This window comes from Rhineura floridana, chromosome 11, assembly GCF_030035675.1.
Source record: "Rhineura floridana isolate rRhiFlo1 chromosome 11, rRhiFlo1.hap2, whole genome shotgun sequence".
Classification (NCBI taxonomy): Eukaryota; Metazoa; Chordata; class Lepidosauria; order Squamata; family Rhineuridae; genus Rhineura; species Rhineura floridana.
In genome coordinates, this window is record NC_084490.1 from 48,592,743 (window position 1) to 48,608,564 (window position 15,822).

Below are 15,822 nucleotides of genomic sequence, written 5' to 3' on the forward strand. Positions count from 1 at the left end.
TTGGCCTTCCTCTTTTTCTACTCCCTTCTGTTTTTCCCAGCATTATTCTTTTCTAGTGAATCATGTCTTCTCATTATGTGCCCAAAGTATGATAACCTCTGTTTCACCATTTTAGCTTCTAATGATAATTTCTAACAATTATTTGTCTTTTTCGCGGTCCATGGTACCTGCAAAGTTCTCCAACACCACATTTCAAATGAGTAGATTTTTCTCTTATCCACTTTTTTCACTGTCCAACTTTCACATCCATACATAGAGATTGGGAATACCATGGCCTGAATGATCCTGCTTTAGTGTTTAGTGATACATCTTTGCATTTGAGGACCTTTTCTAGTTCTCTCCTAGCTGCCCTCCCCAGTCCTAGCCTTCTTCTGATTTCTTGCCTATTGTCTCCATTTTGGTTAATAACTGTGCCAAGGTATTGATAATCCTTGACAAGTTCAATGTCCTCATTGTCAACTTTAAAGTTACATAAATCTTCTGTTGTCATTACTTTAGTCCTGACGTTCAGCTGTAGTCCTACTTTTGTGCTTTCCTCTAACTTTCAACAGCATTCATTTCAAATCATTACTAGTTTCTGCTAGTAGTATGGTATCTGCATATCTTAAATTGATATTTCTCCTTCCGATTTTCACACCTCCTTCATCTTGGTCCAATCCTGCTTTCCATATGATATGTTTTGCATATAGATTAAACAAATAAGGTGATAAAATACACCTGTCTCACATCCTTTTTTATTGGGAACCCATTGGTTTCTCCATATTCTGTCCTTACAGTAGCCTCTTGTCCAGAGTATAGGTTGCGCATCAGAACAATCAGATGTTGCGGCACCCTCATTTCTTTTAAAGCATTCCATGGCAAGTTTCCAAGCCAAGTTAAATGGAATTTCACTCTAGATAAGTTATGCAAATTAAGCATAAATACAAATAAATACAAATTAAGCAAACAAGCATATATTTGCATTATTTAATCTGCTTTTTCTGGAGTGAGTCAAAGTGCTTCTAAACAGCTGGACAGGCACCTGGTTTAATTTGGATTTAATTTGGATTCCCGCATTGAACAAGGGGTTGGACTCAATGGCCTTATAGGCCCTTATAGGCCCCTTCCAACTCTGTGATTCTGAATATAGTTGCACTTCAGCTTCCTTCCAGATTCTGAGGTTACAGCAGCGCACACACTTTCTAGCACACATTCACAGCTATATTGGCTTGGAAAATGTTTTTAAAAAATAATAATCCGGAGAGATGTTTCTCAGGATGCTACATCCTGCACAAAAAGTACTAAAATCCTGCATTTTAAAATTCTGCTTTAATTAGACCAACCATAGTCAATTGGGGGCAGGGGGGCAGACAAAAATGTTTGCAGGTTTTCAAAACTTTTTGAAAGGCAGAACAGGAACAGTTCACCTAGAGAAAAAGAATCAGGTGATTAATGCATATACTGATGCCTGCTTCAGGTGGGTTGTACCTGCAGCCAAACACAGAACACACATGTGGCCAAGTGGGGGAAGAACACAGAGCTCAAGCCCCCCAAGGGATGCCCCAGCCAATTTAATCTCTGGTCTGCTCATTGGGAGTGAAACACAAACAAAGGAGTGTTATCTGGTCCCAGGAATTCCAGCACCAACGTGCATGCAGCATTGTAGCATTTCTCACCCAGAGGCTGCAGTACTTTGTTTCTACTAAGACAACATTCTGGCTCATCCTGCCAGGCCAGGCCCATCACCCAGCTGATGATCAGAATGTATTACCTGGCAGAACAGAAGAAGCAGAGAGGCTCCCTCCTATAGTTGTGCACATGGAACAGTTCTGGGCTCAGCAACAGAATGCTGTGGTCAGATCCAAGAGGACATCAGCGCAAAGGTTGGCAAGGTGGTCTATGTGTATCTCCCCCCACTAATCCAAACTTGGTTACTAGAATGATATGCAATGTATGTATTTATTACCAACACATCCATATTCTACCGTTCTTCCACAGAACTCAAGGCAGGTTAAACAGGGCTTCTGCGCAGCAGGGCCAGCTCAAGACATTTCGCTGCTTGAAGTGAAAGACTAGATGGTGCCTCTCTCCCCATTCCATTTACAAAAGCAGACTAGACTGGCAGCTGAAACTTACGTTGACATTGGCAACAGGGTATTTGTACTGTACCTGAAAGCAGCAGGCTAGCTTAGAGAGAACAGAGCAGGTCACGCAGCTCTGTCAAACCGTTGCACCTTTCAGTATCTGCTGCCTAATAGTAGGGCAGGTCCTGCCAGGCAATTTCCTGATCAGACCAGGCTCCAGGCTTGAAGAAGCCTTCATCATAGTGCCCTCTGGTGGGTCCCGCAGTAGCAGTGCACTGGTGTTGAGCAGCAGCCCCTGTAGTCAGAAATCAGTGTCATGTAGCCACCATTTTAAAGTTTTCCATAGTGACCCAGAACTACATTGGATATTCCAGAGCATTGTGGGAAATTTAAAGTGTCAGCTCCTAAGTACCCATCCTATATAGGGGGTGGGGAGGCAGAGGCAACTGGTGAGTTAGCACCTTCAAGTGGCTTGCTGCATACTGGCTTAACTGGGTAATTAAAAAAAAATGTTACATAATTAATTCTGCTGTGTCCACTGAATCACATTATTTTGTTGGTTTTGCTACTAATGGAATTAAGAAATAATGCAGGGCATCCAACCACCCTCCTCTCTCAACCCCTGGAAATCTCACAGAACCACTAGTCTGGCTTCTGACACGTCATTTCACACACATCTTCACAACTGTAAGAACTAGAAACTTACTGTATGTCAAAGGTGAGATTGGAATTAAGCAAATCCTACTGATGACTGGCTTTTCTGTGTGCCAACAGAATTGTGACACACTTGTATCACTTTCATTTGACCTTGAAGTTTTATTAACATCTTTTTTTTTAATGGTGGTTTCTTGTCTTGGCCACAAGGCATGAAAGAAATAAATCTTTGATTTGCATCATGAGCATAGCCTCTCCCAGCACACTTTTTCCATAGGTGACGAAGGAGCTCAAGAGTCCTGCCTTCTTTTTGGTTTATGTTAGGCATCTTCCCAATCTCCTCCTGTTCCATTATACCATATGCAATCTCTGCAAAATCAAATTAATGCTAGAAAGGCAGCAGGACAGAGAACAGTTTGATGTTGGAAGGCAAAACATACATGGAAGTAGCTTTTACTCCCCAACTCCCTTTGATCCTGGCTCTGTCCTTCTGTCACGCTGCAGAGATTAGCAGTTCACAAGATGACAAGGGAAAACACACACACTTGCTCCAGCAAGCTTGGGGAATAAGGCACATGGGGGTGGGGGGTGATAAATACCTGAAGAGGGAAGACAGACTCATCACCTATACCCTCAAACCTAGTCCCAAGAACTAGGTCACTGAATTAAGCACAGGTAACACCCAACCGCTAAAAAGTTGGCATTTGTTACATTTTATGCTGCATTCACCTATCTCACTCTCCTCTGTGAGCTTCTCAGTAGACAGAATGGCAGACTAGCTGGACCCTTGCTTGATGCAGCATAGGTACTCCCAATGCGTAAATTTGTAAGAGGCCAAGTGAAAGAAAATATGCCAGTTAACAGGAAGTTACCTTGTTAAAAAGAGGCACAATTGCCACTTGAATATGGTTCCTGTAGCAAACACCACAAGATCATGAGCAATCCCTAAATACCTGTGGTTCCTCCATACACATACATGGCTGTTTGTAAAGCATGAGCAACAGATGCATGTCTTTAGTGTTAGCTCAGTGGTAGAGGATCTGCCTTGCATGCAAAAGGTCCCATGTTCAATCTCCGGCATCTCCAGGTAGGGCTGGGAATGACTCCCTGTTGGAAACCCTGGAGAGTTGCTGCCAGTCAGTGTAGACAATGCTAAGCTAGATGGACCATTGAGTCTGACTCAGTTTCAAGGCAGCTTCCTTTGTGATTGCCATATGTACATGCTGCCCCCCAGCCAAACCCAGTATCTGGCTAAAATGTGGGGCCACTCTCCCTACTACTGTTGCTTAGAGGCAGGTGTGGAGCAATAGATGTGTGTGGGGAGTATCTGGTGAGGGTTCAGAAACTACATCAAAACACAGAGACCTAGATTTCAGAGCTCTGGAGGAGGGGCTTCAGTGTGCCAATTGTTATGTGAACAAGACAAAGAGTTATGTGGAATAGATTATGCAAAGCAAGTATATGCACGTGCTAATTTGCATCATTCATACAGGTTTGGAGAATTAATTTTTTTGTGATACAGGGTTTGGGCAACTTTGGTGCCCAATCATGGTGTATGGGTTAAGTGTGGATTATAGCGCACATGTACCTGCACTGTGGGAGATTCCATTTCAACATGGAAATGTAGATAGAAGTGAGAAATAATCATGTCATTAAGGCAAGGGACAGTAAAGGGAGTGGGATGACCTTCAGCCAACTTTGTTCTGGAAGGCATGTGTGGAGATTAGAACTACAATTAGATGACTGAATAGATTGGCAGAGCATCAGAAGACAGGTTAATGTTCAATCAAAGTGTTGCAAGGCGTAGACTGGTGTAGCCGCTCTATTATTCTGTGGATGTGACACTTTTCTTGTGAAAAACCAGCCTGAACACACACACACACACACACACAGCCCTCCTTCAACTGTATCCTAGGAGTCAGCACAGCCAAGCTCCTGAACCCCATTCCTAGTGCCAAGGGCTGAGCCCTAAGATATATAGTGAATGAGTGCGGAGTACGTCCCATCATGCATTTCATTCATTGAAGTAACCAAATCCTGCTCCTGAGCATCTTAAGGATAAAGGGGCAGAGCTCCCAGACCCCTGGCATTATTAAAGTGACTTCTTCCCTCTCCCCACCAACTTAGGCATTCCAAAACAGCCTTTCCTCTTTTCCTGGGAAGATTGGGTATTAAGGCTGGTGCAAAGGTGTACAGACAGTGTGTTAAATTAAAAGTAATCAAAGGTCCCTGTGTGGTTTGGACTTTACAGCCTCAGGAAGATAGTTTTGCTGCTAAATGCATCTACGTGAAAAAGAAAATTCAAATATGCCCACAACTGCTTCAGATTCTGAAAGGTCCAATCTAAAACATAATTTTTAGATGAACTAGCTACAGATTGAGCCAGTTCATCTAAAATTATTTAATCTGTATTTAAAGTACTTGATTAAATTTAAAAGTAGTACATACAGTACCAAAACCTCAATACTGATTCCTTTTTGAGAGACTAAAATATGAAATAACTTTACAATTTAACACAGAAAAGCTATTACTCACAAAGATTCTTTTTTCATTCTCTCTTTCACACACAAACAAATTTGCCTGGATCAAATCAAGCTCCTGAACCCTTTTCTTTTTAGCTGATTTAACGTCCCAATTTAAAAGAACACACCACAATCTTTGTTCATTTTCTCTTCAAAACCACCGATTTTCCCCACTGAAATAGGCCTAAGTGCTTACAAACTGGATTTGGGCCTATTCTTTCCGCTGTCCTTTCCCTTTGCCACTCTTCTTTCTTTCACCACAGCCGTCTTCCCCCTCTGCAGAGTTTTAGACTCTAACCCAGAAGCTAACGTAACACAAAGAATCAGTTCTATTTGCTTGGCAGGGCTGGGTTTAAGTTTTTATTTGTTTTTTTAGCTTTGGTCTATACAAAAAAATCCCTTAGAGAAATAATAATAAAATCTTCTGAAGTACATTTGCAGCTACATCGATCCCTTTTCCAGTGGAAGCCTCAAGCCATCACATTGAGAGAGCCGCTTTTAAAAAGGCATTAGAAGGAGCAAGGGGGGAGGAGAAGAGAAACACGCCAATCACCAAGAAAGGGGGAGGGAGGAGGGGAGAAAGGAGGAGGACTTGGGTTAAAAATGTGCAAGAGATGGTCAGTAGAAGGACAGCTTTCTTAAAACGGTTAGTCGTTCCTCTCTGTAGGACGGCTTAAGAGATTCTTCAGTTGGGGTGCCAAAGCCCACAGACACATCTATTGAGGGCTTAAAACAAAATGAAGAAGCTACGAAATGCAAAGCTGTTCATTTCTTGGCAAACTCTCACAACCATTGGCTGCTCTTTATTTTTTAAAAAACTCAGAAAGTTAAAAGGCAAAGGAAAAAAATAATTTCCATTTTCTTCACTTCCTAAATGACAATGCATTAGAAGTGCAAATAGGGGGAGAATATATGTGTGTATCAAATGGCAAAAGGCTAGTTTTGCACCACATACAGAAAAACAAGGGGTGCATGTGTTTGAAACATCTTGTATAAGGATTCAATGGCAGTTCTGAGAATGTTGCCCGGATTTGGGAAAGGTTGATTGGGGGGGGGGAAGGGGACAGAGAGATAAAAGGGAGAGGATGGTTAAGTTGAGAAACACCAGCAAGGGAGAGAAGGGGGTTGACTGCTGATAAAAAGTTATTATAAGTTTGTTAGAAGCAGTCCTGGATATGTGAATGAGGGGTCTTTCCCATAGGCCCACAGGAGGGGAAAATGGTTTAGTTTTAGAAAATAAAACCTCCTCGCAGGGAAAGGAAGAGTTTGTCATCTTTATCAGGCACTTCTGTCTCCCAAGTGCCCCGGAGTTGAGCACTGAAGCTGCCCTCTTCTGTGTTAAGAAAACATCTGTGGAGAAAGAAAAAGGGATGAGGGCATGTTAGATTTGCAGGATACAAACAATGGAGAAATGCTAAAGAGAGCTTCTCTATTTGGAACAAAAGTAGTTGCTTTATACCAAGTCAGAATATTTGTCCATTGAGCCCAAAAGCTTATTCTGACTAGCAGTTGGTCTTCAGGGTCTCTTGGTGCCCGTCAAAGGAATAGCAGCCTCCATTTTAGCCAGGGGCACAATTTTGCAGACAGGCTGTATATTCACCATCCTGAACAATTTCATCATTTTAATTAATTTTCATTATTTTTAGGCACTGATAGGTTCCTAGACGTCATGCACAAAGATTTCTCTCTCCTTAGAAATAGCAGAACCACCAGTAAGTGTTGAAAATGGCTTTCAAGATCCTCACAGATGTCAGAAGCAGTTTTGGATGCAAAAGAAATAGAGAATGTTTGGACAAATCTACAAGGGACAGCTAAACAGCTTTGTATTAAATGGCAGTATCTCTCTCATACCAAGGTGCTAAGGACAAGCCACAGGAGCTTGTCTGCCATCCTGCCTTACTTATGAGCTTTTATGGGGCAGCTAGATGGAGGCTGCTGGGAGATAAGAAGCTGAAACAGGCAGACATTTAGACTGTCCCAACGAAGCAGCAATGCTCGTATTCTGCTTGTAACAAACCTGCAAAGCTTTTGTCTAGGAACTGGAGGGGAAAGAAGGACCACCACACAAAGGCCATGATCGGACAGAAAACAAGCTCAGGTTCCCTCTCCCTTCTCCCACCATGGTCACAACAAGGAACTTGCAAGCTTTTGCTTCCAATTTCAATTAAGCACAGTTCAGCGTTAGTCTGAACCTGACAGCTGTGGCTAACCTTTATGGTTTGTAAAAATAAGCTAGCTTCATAAGTCACAGTTTGAAATTGGCATGGTTCAAACGAGCAATAGCCCACATTTTCTACAGTTTGTTGGTTCAGAAGACATAAACAAGCTACGATTAAGCAAAAGCTTCAAAACTTCTCTCCTCCTGTGCAGCCACAAGGAGAAGAGAGGAGCGTGAAGTGTGTGTGAGTTAGCTCTCATTTGCCATGAGAAAAATTAATGTACATGTCTCCTTTGAATTTAGCTCAGAATTTGCTTCTCCATAGAGAAATTGTAGCTGCACATTACCTATCTTCATTTGGCACTGCGGGTGGGGGGAGAAGAGAGATACATTTTGCAGACAGATAAAAGGGTGAAGAATGGGGGGCAGCAAGGAACAAAAAGACCTTTTTATTCATCTTTCAGATTTTGAATCCACTAACTGTCCAATCCTGAAGTGACAGCCAATGTGGTGTAGTGGCTAGAGTGTCTGACTAGGACCTGGGAGACCAGGGTTTAAATCCCCATTCAGCCAGGAAGCACACTGGGTGACCTTGGACTAGTCACTGCCTCTCAGCCTAACCTACTTCACAGAGTTGTTGTGGGGATTACACCAGGAAGGGGAGAACCATGTACGCCACTTTGAGCTCCTTAGAGGAAAAGTGGTATATAAATGCAATACCAAATAAATAAATAAATTTGAAGATGCCCTCACCTTGAGCCCTGCCCAAAGGGCACCTTAGGCAAGCATATGGTCCGTGAAGGGTGCCCGCACACCGTCGCTGTATGCATCCATGGGATAGTCACCTTCCATGTCCATGTGCATGTCCATAGGATCCATGGGGATTTCACCTGGGTACATACTGCGATAACCTCCATCCAGCTCTATTGTAACAAAAAGAGAGAAGGTCACACCTGCTTAATGATACAGAGGACAAGCGTAACTAACATACAAATGAATTTCTGAATGGATTCCCCCTTCGCACACATGCACTCCCAATCACCCCCCTCTTGGTTATGGATGCTTCCCTCCACTTTGTAGCATTTCCAAGGGTAGGTGCTGAACACAATACAAAAAGGTGCCAGTCTAAGTTGCTTGAAATATAAAGCATCTGACATAAAACTGAAACTATGCTACGCTACTCCTCTTCCGTCCCCTTCCAGCGAATTGTAGATCTGGTAAGGTTTCTAAGTATTCTCAATCAGAAATTCCCACAAGGAATGGGGAATCTAGGAGCATGAATAAGAACACTAAGATTTCATCTACACATTTAAAAATTACGTTACACGACTATTTAATCATCACACTTTCCCACACCTTCCCTCGGACCCTTGGGGAGTGTAAGTTCTAGCTAGGTAAGGGTGTATGCGTGCATGTGCGTTCATTCTAGAAATGACAGACTTTGGCCTTCCTTCCCCTCATCCCAGTCACATATGAAGAGTAAGGCTGGCAGCTCATGCTTACCATCTCCGTATGGCTCGTGGATGGGTATCATGCTCTGGGCCTGTGGGGAGAAGACAGACGGCTTGTTCACACAACAGTAACAAAAGTCTTGCCGAGGCCACAAGTTAACCCAAATTTGCCCGAAGGGTCACCACTGAAAGATGTTCTCCAAACTCAGGTTTCCCATGTCATCCTCTGGACAGCCATTCTGTGGGCTAATGTTTTCTTTAGGGGAGTCTGCTGGCCGATAATTTTATGCCTTGTAGCAGCTGGCACATGTGAAGCAAGGGTCAATCCACATGTCATGAAGAAAACTATGACTGGATCTCCTAGCATTTTATTCTTTAACGAAACGCAACTGCCAGTTTGACTGGAGCAGTGGTGCTGGAATTGGTTGGTGGGGTGAAAAGGAGAGGTCTGTTAGCCTTTTACGCTTTTGCTATTTTCCTGATCAATATTGCTCCCATAGCTGCCATTTGTCCTGCAGATGGAGAGTGTAGCAGCACTGCTAGATTTAATTAAAAAAAAGAAAATGTCACAAGATCCAAATATATAGTCTCCTATGTAAATGGTTCTTTGGTCCCAAGGGTGTGATACAGAAACAATATGTAGGTTTTCCTAGAACCCAATTGGAACAACACTGCTTAAACAGGAGTCACATCCCTCAACATGAAGAGTTGGAGCAATTTTTCCTAACAAGGTTGCTTTATGCAGGATCCCTGCTACAGGCAGAGGGCTTGTCTTGATGACCCAAGAAATCCTTTCCATAACAATTATGTTATGACTAAATTGAGCAAGTCTGAATTTGAATTCAAGTGCTTGATGTTCCAAAATGTTTTCAAACTGGAATATACTTTTTCCAAGCAAATCCAAGTTGAGAGAGAAAATAGCCCCTCCCTCTCTCCACCACAAAGTCTGCTTTGGCTAACCTCTCTCACACTAGCCTCCAAAACACTAGACACTCACAGCTTCCCAGGCTGCAGGGTCGTGTTTGAAGAGTGAATTAGTAAGTTCCACAGAGACACGCTTCCGATAGTCGGGATTCTTGTCTTCAGAGATGCGGAACAACACAGCTGCTGCATATGTAGCTGGAGGGAAAAGAGATCAAGAGGCCTTTTAGCAAAGCTCCCACTTGGTTAACACCCAGCGTTGGCAGCTGCTATGTTTACCAACTTGATGCATCTGTATATAAAAAAAATCTCATTTTCTCAGCTTCTGTTTCCATAAAAATCCAGGGTCCATTACTCTGTGGTCATAGAACAAGATCTCCACTCCTGCAATCATTTTAGGAGCCAGTTTACACAGGCAACAGTTTTTCTTAGATTGTACCAGCCAGGGAGCGGGGTGGGGGGTGGAGAGTGGAAGGAGGCTGCTTGTTTGAATGTTGCCCCACGGGAACACATACCCATAGTCATCTTCAGACAGTAAACTAGTCTGTTTGGGAAGAAGAGGTCAGCCTAGCTTTCTCTCCAATGCTCTTATCTTCTCTATACACAAGAGCGTCCCCCTCTAATGGACAAGCACCAAACGTGCAACCTCCCTAGCTCCCCACTTCCTCATCCCAAGGCCTTACAGTGCAGCAAAAGCTTTACCATGCAACTCTGCAAGCTATCTCCACAGGCCCTATTCTTTGCACCTGCTCAAATTCATGAGAACCCACCAGAGCAGTGGTACCACTCTAGCCCCCCATCTATCCTTCCTAGAAATACCCGGCGCATCCAAGAACTGCCTTCATCGTTCAACAGCTGCAACATATCAGTAGCTCAAACGCATTTTGCAACCAATATTCTCAGATTTCTTTCTTCATTTCTCTTTTCAGCCAATAAACCCACAGCTGCTTGTCATCAAATGCACATCCTCTTGCTTTGTACAAGTCAGTGTCATGAACTGGAGTAATACAAATTTATGAGGTCATCCAGTTAATCCTTGCATAATTTCCAGATCTTTTGCTGAATTAAAAAGATGACAGTGTGTTGTCAGCAAGTCTCATACAACTTTTATCTCCAGCAAAAATATTGAACAATGAGGACTGGACCAGACCCCTGACAAACTCTCAACTGCTTCTCTCCAAATTGAACATTTTCTAGCAAGCACATGATGGCCACGTTCAAACGTCATGCTAAGCCACAGTTTAGCACCATGTGAGCACCAACTATAGCTTGGTTGAAACAATCCAACTGGAAATCATGGTTTCAATTAATGTTAACCACAGAAACCAATGCAGTTAACACAAAAGCTGAAGCGAAGGCTTCCCAATTCTTCCTCCTCAGCCAGACTGGAGGAAGAGAAGGGAGGGGGAAGTACACTAAGCCTTGCTGGAATTTGTTTGGGCTTGTTCACATTGCGATAAACTATGATTAGCATGATATCCAATGTGGCTGCTGTCATCTTCCTAAATTCTGTTCCCATTTTTCTGTTGAGTCCGAATACTGCAATTTCCTTTCTTGGGGAAAAAAAACAGTTGTCAGCCTGGCACGACTTAACTTTTAGTGAGCCCATGCTGCTTTTGACACCCACCCCCCCACACACACATGATTTGCCACTCTCACACATTTAATCACCCTTGTAATGTTTGTTGTAAGGCATTTTCAATACTAGGCAATTAAACTAATTGAGCAGAGGAAGCAGGAATGTACAACAGAAAGGTGCTATGGGAATGCGCAATAAGCCAGGTAACCAAACACAACTCCATATTTTGGAGGGACAAGTACTCGCACACCCCCTACCTGTGCCTTCGTTCCTGGAGTGCAGAAGCTCCATTAGAGGGGCTGAGGCACCCTCTGCATCAATGGCGTCGGCGGCTTCCTTATCCTGGGCCAGTTCACACAGGACACCGGCTGCCACACGCTGGATGTTTTCCACTGGAGAATACAGGAGCTGCAGTTGGGGAAAAGTAAACAAAGGGAGTGAGCATAAGCAAGGGAGCATTTTCCATTTCACTCCACTCCCTTCCTAGGCTTTCCTCATGCTTTGTACGTACTCTAGATTGCAAGCCTGCTAGCAAGGAGTACAGAACAGTAGTCCTACGCAGTACTTGGACGCCAGAGGTGCTTGACTGTGGGCCTGCTAGCGAGGACTAGAAAACCTTGTTCTATGTACGGTGCCAGGATGCTGCATGTATTTGATAAACATTACATTATTATTATAAAATGGAAAAACTACCAAGAACTAATGCAAACCAAAATGGCACAGGAAGCATGGGAACATGAGTAAGGCCTTGAGAATATTGACAATGCTGTCGAAGGACCTGGCTTACTTCTTACTGCTACATCACCCTTGTACTCAGCCCTTTTTTCAAGGAAATTCAAACAGGGTATGTGGTGGCACCCCAGCTCACCCCAACTGCTGATCGGGGGGGGGGAGACTGGCCCAGGATCACAAAGCAAGCTTCATGGCCTAGAGGGGATTTGCTTCTCTCTGCTCCAGATCTAGTCTACACCACATTAGCTCTACAAGAATCAAAGTGGCCAAGTCCTACCAGCACATCCTACAGCATTCCTCCCTCCCTACTCCCTTCCTTTTGGATGTACCCACCTGCACAAAGAGCGGAATGGTGTTCAGGCGGAATATTTCCATCCGGTTCATGGGGTCACGAGCCAAGATGTGCAATGCCCCTGTGCAGCCTTCCACAATCTCTTCCATCTTTACCCCATCCTGAATGAAAGAAAGCTGTTAGGGACTGAAAATGCAGTGCTGTCTGTTCCTTGGCTGCATCCCACACCCCACAAGTCATTGTTACAACTAAGGTGACTAACCCTACAGAGCTGATAAAATAAAACTAACAAAAGCAGGGATCGTCAATAAAGACAGCTTTCGTCTCTGGCTAGGATGCCATGCCAAAGCCAGTCCCCTTCCTGGTCACTCACTGTGTATGGCTGCTGCGTGCCAGCTGCTGCGTGACGTTGGGCGTCTTGGTGAGCCTTCACCAGCAGCTGAACAAGGCGTGGGATGACAGCAGCTTCCTGTAGGGGGGCGTGGTTTGCTGGACACAAAGCCAGGTTACGGATGAGGCCGATAGTAGCCTATGAGAATGGAGAAGAAGAAAAGAAGTACACCTTCAGAATATTTGTCAAAAGCAAAACCAGGAAGCTCTCCAAGCTTCGGGTATTCCCCCCCCCCAACCTTGGCATTTGTCTGTACCAAGAAAACATAGCTGATCAATGTGACCCATACTCTTTTGCTCTGAATTAAAACCAAACGCAAGAGCTCCATTGGAAAACCCCATTGCATTAGGCTAGCAAACAGAGCTTGCATATTCACCAACCCACCCATCCCTCTTCCAGGAGAAAGGAGCTGGAGAATGGAGTGTATCTACACCTAGGGACCCCATGTCTCCTATAAAATTACAGGAAGTAGTACTACATTCTCAAGCACTTTACATACAATGTCTAAGTAATCTGTGCAACTAAGCATGTACGGTTGGCTGGTGTTCTTCATCACCCCTGTATTACAGATGAGGGGTTGAGAGAACAGCAGTTTGTCTAACGCTACCCAGTTAGTTTGGAGCCAAGCTGCAATTTGAAAGCAAAGACTTCCTGGGTCAGAGCTAACATACTTAACTACTACATTATACCAATTGCCCATGCAGAACTCAGACACCTAGATGGATTGCCCCCATCCACAACAACCCTCCAATACACAAATTCAAATTCCACTACCCAGTAAGGAGTCCTTTGCAGCCTATCTGAAAGTAGCATTAGAAGGACTATACCACTTTAAGCTGGAGATCACATGACTGAATGCTCCTTGACATTAATAAAGCCTCCCTGCACACAGAGAAGTGTATGCAAGAACGTTAAACTACAATCCTAATATGCTAGGGTTGCATGGGTAGGGTGGTTTTGACACAAGGGAGCATTCAATCGTGATCTCCCACCTGTATTCAGATAGGGCACAACGTTTAGGACTGTACCATATCATTTTCCTGAACGTGTTAATTGCATCCAACCAGTGTTTAGTAGAAAGCTTTAGAATCCTGAGCCTGATACAATAAACATGGGATCGAAGTGTGTGTATGCATATAATTGCTCAACTATTGCCTCCCTACACACATACCTTGATTAATGGCCACTGATTGGGCTGATTAAGCAGCTTGACAATGGCAGGGATGCCATAATTGAGCCGCACAGAATTCTGAGCCATCTCAGCCTCTGGGTGCCGGCTGGTAAGGTGCCTCAGAGCACAGACAGCTGGCTCAGTGATATCCTCTTTGTCTCCTGCCCGGAGGATGGTGTGTATCAGGGCTTCCACTCCATTTGACTGGGTGACCAGGGTTTTGTTCTTGCTATTGTTGCAGGTCAAGTTGGAAAGTGTGCCGGTTGCACAGGTCAGCACATTGATGTCATCTGAACTCAGCTGGTTCACCAGGATCTTCAGGACACCATCAAGACCTTCCTGTAGGAGATAGTGGATGGGACGAAGAGGTCATGAGACAACACCATGTGACAAGGCAATTTTGTTGAACAAAAGAGAAGCATTCTTTTTCTCCCAAACTTCCCTTCTTCTCTTTTGAAAACATAAACATAATGATGTTTTGCTACCACCTCTCCAAATCCGAAGCTAGGCCTGCATTAGGGTCATCAACTGGAAGAGTCTGGGACAAATATGGCCCCATAGGAATGTCATCTGGCCCCCAGTTGCTAATTCAGGAGGAAAAAGAGGTGAAGGAACAACATCAGGACTTTTCAGCAGCCCTTTGGGGATGAAGTCTACCTCACTCCCCCATCCCTTCTTAAAGTGGTCCTCCAGCAATTATCCATAGTACTACTGGGTGGGGCTTATGGGTGGTTCAAATAAAAGGCATCCTTGGAAAATATGTTGCTATGGAATGGAGGAGGCCCTGCCCAGTCTTGCTCACCTGCTTTGTGGCCACATCTGAGAGGTTCCTCAAAGTCCACAGACAGTTCTGCACAAGCCTTGGGCTGGAGCTGGTCAGATGCTTTCCCAGAGCTTGCATGCCACCTGTAGGTGTGCAGGGGGGGGGCAAGGGAGAAGAGAGAAGGGGAGATAAAATTCCAGTTATCCTTTTACCTTGGGTTAGTTAGACAAGCAAAAGAAAAGATGGTGTATAAATGGTCTGACTATATGTCTAGATGGTGCTAGATGACCACTACATAGCTAGCATTTAAACCCCGCCTTTCCTTCAGGAAAAAAGTTGAATGCAGCTCATAGTATAGCTGTAGCAGTGCTATCATACACAGCATAAACCAGCAAGACAAGCTTGGAGAGATAGTCTGACACCTTTAATTAAAGTTCTACATAGCAATATATAATTCAACACTTTGAAAGTTACTTAATCTTTGTTGTGCATTAAAACTGTGCGCAAGAGCAAGACCCTAATGCAGCCTGCCAGTCAGATCCTATTATACAGTAAGGAAAACAAGGCTAAGGAAGTGAATTGCCAAATGCCTTATTACATTAAAACTCTTGCAACAACTAGGCGCTGTACACAAGGAGACGGGCCCTGCTCATAGGCTTATGGTCCAAGAATTTCCATGGCAAAGATGGATCTAGAAGCTCTCATTCAAGCTCTAAGTCCAACTCTGTCCACACTGGACTGTGATGTGATAAATTTTGCTTCCTAAAAGCAAGGCCAATGGCTAGTAGCATGACTGTGCATGTGTCTTACTGTAAGTGGTAGGATTCTAGGCCTAGCGTCCAGTCTATAGCAATGGTGAAGCTAAGATGGTGCAGACCTGATCACTGCCTGGAAAAGGCCATTAGGAATCCTGTGTATGTTGCTCTGAGCTTTTAAAGAAAGAGCATGATATAACTAATTTATACACACTGAACTAGATTCCTTTGATTGCACTGAAAGTTAAGCCTTTTACCCAATTTATTACTTTGCACACTTTCACGTGCAAATTGCTAATATAGAGAATGTTCTTTCCACACTTAATGAAGAGAACCAATTACGTATGGCCCAACCACCTTAAGGCATCAT

General features: G+C 43.8%; 1 protein-coding gene across 4 annotated transcripts in view; it reads right to left on the reverse strand.

The window, feature by feature from the left end:
* Positions 1–5,586: 5,586 nt before the first annotated feature.
* Positions 5,587–15,822, reverse strand: part of JUP (junction plakoglobin) — a 57,925-nt gene continuing 47,689 nt past the window's right edge. For all 4 annotated transcript variants that reach the window (XM_061589221.1, XM_061589220.1, XM_061589222.1 and 1 more), the window contains exons 7-15: positions 14,737–14,840; positions 13,935–14,273; positions 12,746–12,901; positions 12,414–12,533; positions 11,606–11,756; positions 9,846–9,967; positions 8,901–8,940; positions 8,151–8,320; positions 5,587–6,589 (exon numbers count right to left, since the gene is read on the reverse strand). In XM_061589221.1, coding sequence (XP_061445205.1) covers positions 8,175–8,320; positions 8,901–8,940; positions 9,846–9,967; positions 11,606–11,756; positions 12,414–12,533; positions 12,746–12,901; positions 13,935–14,273; positions 14,737–14,840 — 1,178 coding nt within the window. In that variant the 3' untranslated portion in view covers positions 5,587–6,589; positions 8,151–8,174. The remainder of the gene's footprint in view (positions 6,590–8,150; positions 8,321–8,900; positions 8,941–9,845; positions 9,968–11,605; positions 11,757–12,413; positions 12,534–12,745; positions 12,902–13,934; positions 14,274–14,736; positions 14,841–15,822) is intronic.